This window comes from Limulus polyphemus, unplaced genomic scaffold, assembly GCF_000517525.1.
Source record: "Limulus polyphemus unplaced genomic scaffold, Limulus_polyphemus-2.1.2 Scaffold2465, whole genome shotgun sequence".
NCBI classification, from domain to species: Eukaryota; Metazoa; Arthropoda; class Merostomata; order Xiphosura; family Limulidae; genus Limulus; species Limulus polyphemus.
The window spans coordinates 78,296-88,095 of NW_013668075.1; the positions used below are offsets into that span (position 1 = coordinate 78,296).

The following is a 9,800-nucleotide window of genomic DNA, read 5'->3' on the forward strand; positions in this document are numbered from 1 at the left end:
AGATGTATCAGTGAGTGTCGTGTGGTAGTAGAAGTATGATGGTAGATGTATCAGTGAGTGTCGTGTGGTAGTAGAAGTATGATGGTAGATGTATCAGTGAGTGTCGTGCGGTAGTAGAAGTATGATGGTAGATGTATCAGTGAGTGTTGTATGGTAGTAGAAGTATGATGGTAGATGTATCAATGAGTGTCGTGTGGTAGTAAAAGTATGATGGTAGATGTATCAGTGAGTGTTGTATGGTAGTAGAAGTATGATGGTAGATGTATCAATGAGTGTCGTGTGGTAGTAGTAGAAGTATGATGGTTGATGTATCAGTGAGTGTTGTGTGGTAGTAGAAGTATGATGGTAGATGTATCAGTGAGTGTCGTGTGGTAGTAGTAGAAGTATGATGGTTGATGTATCAGTGAGTGTCGTGTGGTAGTGGTAGTTTCAGTTACACATGAAAACATAAAAATCAGTAAATCATACTTCTACTACAATACAACACTCATTGATACATCTACCATCATACTTCTACTACCACACGACACTCATTGATACATCTACCATCATACTTCTACTACCATACAACACTCATTGATACATCTACCATCATACTTCTACTACCACACAACATTCATTGATACATCAACCATCATACTTTATTAACAAACTGGACAAGGGCAAGCTTAAAAATGTTTTAGTTTGCTGTAACCCTAAACTGATTTAAAATGTGAGTAAGTAGGTAGGTAGGTAAATATTTTTTTTTTTTCAAATTGCTTGGCAAAAACATTTTGGAAATGCCACTAGTTTCGTGGTCACCTAAAACATAACATGTTAAACCATGAATACAATTACTATCAACATTTATTCTGTGAAGAGAATTACAGAAATTTCAAATTCATTCACAGCACACACTTGCTGTTCGATATCGATGAAGTTGAATTGACTGTTGCTGACAATTTTATGTTTTTTTTCTTCCATTTTGTCTCACTTGCCAAGTAAATTTACAAGTACTTCCCTCCTAGTGGATAAGTTTCCAATTGGAATTAATTTGTTTTTGATCCTAATCCTTAATCAGCAAGAACATTTTTTGGAGGTGGATACACTGAACAAACTTGTGTTTGCCATGTTGTTGATGTATGCTCGTCAATAGTAAATTCTCCCATGCAGCCCTGCTAGGTAGTGTATTTATTAGTTTAGCATGAAGGGTTCTAGGGATGAGATAAGCCATGTTGTCAAACCTCAATGCATTGGCCAATCAGCATTGAGGTGATGCCCTCCCACGTCATTGCGAACTATATGAATTTCTGGGAAAAAATATTTTAACTATAATACAACAATAAAAAAATTTTAAGTTGGCAAATTTTGTTAGATGTGTTGGTATGTCAGCAGAAATTGGTGAAGATAAGAATTTCCTAGGTCATGATGTCAAAAAGTCTCTCATTTGGCTCCAGTTTCAAACTATCGCTCGTGTTAGAAGAAAAAAGAAAAATTTTTAAGCCTGTCCCAAATGTGATGCTATAGCTAGAAGTATGTTTTCAAATAAAATAGCTTGAAGGCCTCTGGAAAAATCCTATAGAAAACTTTCTATTATTGTTTAAATAAGTATTGCAATGATTTATACAGACTGACCAATAACTTGTGATCGAAGCAAGTTGCATACACAGATAAGAATTAAAAGTTAACGTAGTAAATAATATAGCTAATGTAACTACTTACTGGTCTTGGATAAAGAGGAGTTACATTGTAATAAAACAAACTTTTAATAATTTGAAAGCATTGATTCATCAATCGGCTACCCTCCCTGTTAACAATATTTTGGGCCATAATCTCAGTATCTCGTGAGCTTTTGGCAAACTGAAGAGATTTAGGTTAACCAAAAATCCATATACTAAGCTAACATTGCAAAATCATTATCTTCATAAAAAATATAAATAAAAGTAATATATATATACTGAACAGTTTAGTTAACACTGTTAATGAAATTGATGATAAAGAATTATATATACCTTGTAGCATATGACACAAAACCTATTTGTTTCTTGCACTTTTAATGATTCTCTGTACTCTGCAAAGCTTAGACATAGTGATCCACTGATCTTTGTCCCTTTGATTCACATAGTTATCCACTGATCTCTATTGTCCCTTTGATTCACATAGTGATCCACTGATCTCTATTGTCCCTTTGATTCACATAGTGATCCACTGATCTCTATTGTCCCTTTGATTCACATAGTGATCCACTGATCTCTATTGTCCCTTTGATTCACATAGTTATCCATTTATCTTTATTATCCCTTTGATTCACATAGTTATCCACTGATCTCTATTGTCCCTTTGATTCACATAGTTATCCACTGATCTTTATTGTCCCTTTGATTCACATGGTTATCCACTGATCTCTATTGTCCCTTTGATTCACATAGTTATCCACTGATCTCTATTGTCCCTTTGATTCACATGGTTATCCACTGATCTCTATTGTCCCTTTGATTCACATAGTTATCCACTGATCTTTATTGTCCCTTTGATTCACATAGTTATCCACTGATCTTTATTGTCCCAGTGATTCACATAGTTATCCACTGATCTTTATTGTTGTTGTTTTTGTGTTTCCCCCCATCAGGAAGCCACTGGAGATTTGGGTCAAGATGATGATAAAATCTGGTATTCTGTGACTTGGTCCTTCACAGAGTTTATTAAGCACTTTAATCTTCTACATGATGGGTTACATAAGCTCCAGTTTCTTATACCTGAATGTGAGAATGAAGAGAATCGAACTGCTGTCACAAAGGTAGGTAATAAAAAAAGTCAATGACAGTGTACCTATGCCTATGTCAGTGTACCTATATAAAAATATAGACCTATAAGCCCATACTAAAGTATACAACCTATAGATATGGAGTAGATAGTTGTTGTGACAACAAAATAACACTGCCTGAGCATAAAAGGAAATGAAACATAAAATATATTTATTTATTTATTGCGTGTGTGCAACATTTTGCAAAGATGAGATTCAAGTTAGCTTCCCTTTAGGCTTGATATACACCAAGTGTGAAAGGAGTAAATAAATAATTCCGTCTGTTTAAATGACTAAAGCTTCTCTCTCTCTTTTTTTCTGTGTCATCCAAAGTGTACTCGGTTATTATTGTTCTTGTATAAAACACCCACATCACAGACAATTAGTTTTGCAATAGTAAAAGTGGATTAAATTTTAAAGAAATCATAGTTTTCAAACTCAATAGCTTTTAAACATTTTTTTAAATTTTAGTTTCTATTTCATTTTGACCATTTTATTTTTAGTTTTCATGGACTGAAAAAAAAAGGTTGAGGTACATTATTTTTAGATAATTTCCAATTTTGTTGAAATGATATAGTGTGATCTGGCACTTCTTTTTGGAGGGGGGGGGGGGAGATTTGAGCACTGATCATATCTGAGATCCCAGCCACACTGAGATATATGAATGGGAAAGGAAGCGTGATCATATCTGAGATCCCAGCAACACGGAGATATATGAGTGGGGAAAGGAATCGTTGTCATATCTGGGATCCCAACAACACGGAGATATATGAATGGGAAAGGAAGCGTGATCATATCTGAGATCCCAACAACACAGGAGATATATGAATGGGAAAGGAAGCGTGATCATATCTGGGATCCCAGCAACACGGAGATATATGAATCGGAAAGGAAGCGTGATCATATCTGGGATCCCAGCCACACGGAGATATATGAATGGGAAAGGAAGCGTGATCATATCTGAGATCCCAGCCACACGGAGATATATGAATGGTAAAGGAAGCAGATATTCCATTGCACATTCTCCCAAGACTGGATCTTAAGGTCTTAGTTTGATACAAAATGCTGCAAATGATGCTTTACTTAGAAATGAAGTCTTTAGCCTTTCATCACTTCACAGTTCTATGAGTTTACCCTCTGCTATTGCATTTAAATTTCTTTCTCAAATTGTATTAAGAGTTTTTCTGGTTAGTGTATTTCTGTTTCTGGGGTCTGAGTCAGTTAAAGTGTAGAATTCAAGCCATACTATCCAAAGACATCAAAGCTTACTAGTGATGTCCTTCAAACTCTTCATGTCAAGTTGTTCGTAAACAGTGTTGACAGTTGCCAAGAGGTACTGGAACATGTCGAAACACTCTCTCGGTACTCAATTTCTTCTCGCCATTTACCATCTTTTTAAATCTGTCATCCAAAAAACTGTAGCTATCCTACCTTGCAGTGACATATTTACCGTCAAGAACATGTCAAACAAATAGGCTAACTTGGCAATCCATTCTGCCTCTTGGAAAAGTTTTGCCTAATCATGCTTTTACTCTGTCAGATATTAAGCTAGCTTATTGTAGAGCTTAAAATTTCAGATTTTTTTGCCTTTCTTCTTGTTTTTCTGCAGGCTGACACATGTCCACAGACCAATGGTTGGAAAAAGCTACTCTACTGTGGTTTTTAAAACCAAATAAAGCTCTAAAAAGTTATTGAACATTTTATCATCAGGAAACAAATTTGTAATAATTTCCTTATGATGAAGTAACTTCATCATAAATCTGTTATGATGAATCAGATTAATAATCAGTTATCCATGAGTTAAACATAATGTAGTTTAACGACGTTGAAGTCGTTATCATCTGTCTCCAATAAGAAGTTTCATGGTTTTTATGTTCACGACACTTTTTGTTTTTCAGTCAGTACAGGAAGAACTTCAGAAGAAAGGTCTGAAGCTAAAGCTGTTCAACGACCAAGCCCAACAGCTTGGCAGCCGTTATCCAAACATGAAGGATGAAATCCATCGTAGGGTGAATCTATTACATAATAAGTGGGAAGCTGTTGAGCAGACAGTAAACCCTCACAAACCCCAACAATCTCAGGATGGGATATTTCAAGGTAGGAAAACTAGGTGGAAAAAAAGTGTGGGTAGAAGATAATAAGATAAGACGTTTATAGTTTATATTATTGCAACGTCGACAATTTTTTATCATCCCTTTCTTGGTAATGATCACAGTGAGAACTCTCCAACAAGAGAAGTGAAAGCTTGTCAATCAACATTAGTTTTTGATATTTTTGAGACTAAAAGAATAATGAAAGTTTATGTTTGATTAGTGAAATGTAGGTAATTTTAATCATGATTGTAGAAAGACTTAATATAATCTACTGGTACTTAAAATAAGAAACTTGATTTATACGCAGAGGTGGCTCACCAAATGAAATGCTTGCGCCATTGGTTGAGGGAAGTGGAGAATAAACTCAGGTCTCCAGCTGTCTGTCTTAAATGGACATTATCAGACATTGAAAATAAATACAAGGAGCAGCAGGTTAGTGTGATGGCTTGTTTTTATTCTTGGTATGTTAGTCAAGTTTAACTTTCATAATAGTTGAGATTGTTTCCTTGAATATGAAAATTTTGTTATAAGTTCTGTAGCATGATAAATATGTATTTATGTGTGTGTGTGTGTATGGAGCACATTATCCAATTCTTGCACTTGTTGCAAAATCTAAAGCTTTATTTCTTGCAAAATTCAACAGTAAATAGTATGTATATATCGTAAACACAATGTTTTTATTTGTAATCGCTTCTCACCTTACCCTCAGTGTCCCTGACCATTCATGTTCACAGACGTAAATAATAATAAGTTTGTTTTTCTTCAAATCTTAGCCCTTGTGGGCTGTTATATAAGCTTGTTTGATCTTTCTTCTTGGACTTTACCAGTTGATACCTGTAGGTAACTGATATCCGCAGAATAAATTGAAATGATAAAATGAATAGCCTTAAAATAACGAATAGTAAGTCATCTTAACAAGAACAATTGTAGAAGGAAAACAATACTGTAATACTTAATAGCATTATATAATGTCACATAGGTAACTTGCCAGCTCTCTCATGTGAAATATTTATCGTTGTAACAATATACAATTATTTACTTCGATTGTAATTGTAGTTTTTATTTGGGGATTTTTGTATTTTATAGATGGTGCATTATTTATTTTTATTCTAGAGTGGTTGTTTAGTTATTTTCTCAATAGATGGCGTAACTAAAAACTAGATTTGTTCAGAGCAGATGAAAAATTATATGTAACATTACATAATTAAATTTCGGTAAGATTAAAACACCACAAAATGTATAGAAATATTTAGCTTTTGATTCCCATTGTTTAAATCAATTTGAATTAATGGGAATCAAAACATTAACAAACTACTGGAATGTCAAAACATATTACATGAAAATTAATATCCCTTTTTTGAAAGTCTAATTGGACTACTAACAATGAAGTAAAGCCCCAAAATATGATTCAATACTCCTAAGTTAAAGAATATTCTAAATAGTTAAAACATATTCTCACAAAAATGGATATCTGCACTACTTTAAACAAAAATTAATTGTCCCCCCCTAAGGTTTATCATACTTTAAAATAAAGTCCTTCACCTGACTGGGAGATTTTTTTAAGACATTTTTGAGGATTAAAATAAGTTTAAAACAGAAGTAAGTGTTATTAGTCCACTACGACATTAGTCAGGTGTTCAAGGTTCACACGTGTCTTTCCAAAACAGGGGTCCAACATTAACATGTCAGATTTTGCTTAAAAAAACAACAACGTAGGTCCACATATGACATTGTCGATTAGATCAAAAGAAAAGCACAGTTTACAAAATCAGACAACACTTGTAACGAAATTAAAAATGTTGTAATATTACCGTATATAAAAGGTATAACTGGTCAAATAGCCAATGTGTTCAGCAAACATAACTTCATCCTCATTTTTAGATCAATTAATAAAATAAAAATAATACTTTCTAATTTCTTGAAATAAAATGGCAAAATGTTGAATTAGATGTGAATCTCATAATAAATCATAGGTCAAACTAAACGTAAATATAAATATCGTCTTGATGAACATAAACATTATGTATGTAGTAAAAAATGATGTCAAATTCTTCATTTGTTGAATAAGCTATCAAAACAGGACACTTGATAAGTTGGCACAAAATTTAATTTGTGTATCAACCTAATAAACGGCCCGGCATGGCCAGGTGGTTAAGGCACACGACTCGCAATCTGAGGGTCGCGGGTTCGAATCCCTGTCACACCAAACATGCTCGCCCTTTCAGCCGTGGGAGCGTTATAATGTGACGGTCAATCCCACTATTCGTTGGTAAAGAGTAGCCCAAGAGTTAGCGGTGGGTGGTGATGACTAGCTGCCTTCCCTCTAGTCTTACACTGCTATATTAGGGACGACTAGCGCAGATAGCCCTCGCGAAATTCAAACAAACAATATAAATGTGTACTAAACGGACAGTTTCTTCAGTCGGCTAAAGTTTACACTTTATTGGTTATTAAGAACGGAATCTGGTAGGACTCATCGACTGTCTTAATAAAGCTCAGAGGTTGACAAGCAGTGAAACGTTAAGATAAACATTAGGCGTTTTATTATCAATTAAAATATTAAAGTAAACATCGAGCGTTTTTGTATCAAGTAAAACCTAAAGTAGTGAATTTTCAGATAAAAACATTAAACATATTCGAAATGATAAATTATCAGATAAGACTTTGAACCAAACGTTCAGTGAAAAGAACATAGATTTGCAACTTAAGCTCATTTTCGGGTAGTGAGTGCTTTAAAACCTACGATCGCCGTGAAGCTAAAAACGTAGTTTACTAACTGGGAATGTAATATTGGCCGAGTTTACTTTTGTTTTGTTGCTCCCAGAACAGTATTTGGGGAAGAATCATCTTACAGGGTGAATGGATCACGTTTTGCACACATTAAACCTTAGTGGGAAGTTTGGAATTCCGTTTCAGTTCTTCTGTTAGTTTATTATTTATGTATTAATTTCATAGAGAGGGTTAAGCACTTGCGACGAACACTTTGCTTATACCCTGCAGTGGCATGTCGCCTCACATACGAGCGGTGGAGCTAAGAACGACTTTGTAGCACCTATATATTTGGATCTTGTCGAACTTCCAATCATTCAGAAGTGCAATGCCACAACGAGTAGACTTATGGCTGAAGATTTATGTCACAGCTCTTTCTAAGTACTATATCAGTATGTCCAAAAGAAACAACATGTTGAAGAAGACAATGGAAAACTCGGACAGGAAATGTGTTTTGACCAGCTAAAGGATCCGGAACTACACTACAAACTAGTATAGAGAAACGCCCTCATCTGAAAGGTGAATACCATGGTTATAACAGAGAACGCCCTCATCTGCAAGGTGAATATTATGGTTATAACAGAGAACGCCCTCATATTAAAGGTGAATATTATGGTTATGACAGAGAACGCCCTCATGTGCAAGGTGAATACTATGGTTATAACAGAGAACGCCCTCATCTGCAACATCTGCAAGGTGAATATTATGGTTATAACAGAGAACGCCCTCCGCCCTCATCTGAAAGGTGAATACCATGGTTATAACAGAGAACGCCCTCATATTAAAAGTGAATATCATAGTTATAACAGAGAACGCCCTCATATTAATAGTGAATATTATGGTTATAACAGAGAACGCCCTCATATTAATAGTGACTATTATGGTTATAACAGAAAACGCCTTCATATTAAAGGTGAATACTATGGTTATAACAGAGAACGCCCTCCGCCCATGACTGCAAGGTGAATACTATGGTTATAACAGAGAACGCCCTCATATTAATAGTGAATATTATGGTTATAACAGAGAACGCCTTCATATTAAAGGTGAATACTATGGTTATAACGGAGAACGCCCTCCGCCCATGACTGCAAGGTGAATATTATACTTATAACAGATAATCTTCCAATTGAAAAGCCTACTGCAATAAAGCTAAACGCGTCTACTGGTACCACTAACAAGATAATAAACAAAGACTTGAAACTAACCAAAGTTCGCAAGCTTTCCGCTATACTCCAAAATCTACGGGAGAAAACTGACTGAAGAAAGTGGGATCACGGTAATTCCATTTGATAACATACCCGAGTAAGTCCCTTATGTTGTCGTTTTTTTTTTTTAAAGAATGGTTTAAGATTGACCTTGCTATTCTGTCCAAAAACGTATCACTATTAACATTCTAAACTTCTGTAAGATTATTGTTTCTAGAATGTTTAGCCATTTTATTATAGACAGCTAGAGAATATAACATTTGGACATCTACTTGGAAAGTGAAAATAAAATGGGTAAAAAAAAAATGTCGGACTTTATTGTTTCAAACCTTTCGTCAATAAGAAAAAAAAACATGTTTTTAATTACTGAAAGAGATTTTAGGGGTAGTTTAGACGTAACAGCGATGTTCGTGTTTTGTCTCATTTCAACGTACGAAATTTGTCTGTCCGTTTCGTCTAAACCGAGACCACACTAAAAGTTTCATTTTGTTGTACAATAAAATAACTTTGGGGACGCTGATATAACGTGTCAAGTATTTATTGCTGTGAAGGTTCATTGACGGAAACATTATCCGCAGAGAAAATTGAAGTTTCCGTGAAATGAGGGTTATAAACTACACTACTTTTTGAACGTCAAGAGAATGTGGAAGAATCTATAGTTAGTTGATTGGGACATTCTTTGTCTTGGATTGAATAAACCTTTACTTCTAGGGGATAAATTACGTTAACCGATCTATAGGATATAGAAATAGTCCTAACCACACATAGTTTATTACTAATAACTGAACTGATATATGAATAGTTTTAATCTCACATAAGTTTATTATTAATAACTCAACTGATATATGAATAGTCTTAACCACACATCAGTTTATTATTAATAACTGAACTGATATATGAATAGTTTTAATCTCACATAAGTTTATTATTAATAACTCAACTGATATA

At 34.5% G+C, this 9,800-nt stretch overlaps 1 protein-coding gene across 1 annotated transcript in view; it reads left to right on the plus strand.

Moving 5' to 3' along the window:
* The first annotated feature begins 1,364 nt into the window (after positions 1-1,364).
* LOC106467031 overlaps positions 1,365-9,800 on the plus strand; it is a 62,844-nt gene continuing 54,408 nt past the window's right edge. Inside the window, exons 1-4 of the mRNA XM_013927340.2 lie at positions 1,365-1,454; positions 2,609-2,776; positions 4,681-4,879; positions 5,183-5,307. Coding sequence (XP_013782794.2) covers positions 1,365-1,454; positions 2,609-2,776; positions 4,681-4,879; positions 5,183-5,307 — 582 coding nt within the window. The remainder of the gene's footprint in view (positions 1,455-2,608; positions 2,777-4,680; positions 4,880-5,182; positions 5,308-9,800) is intronic.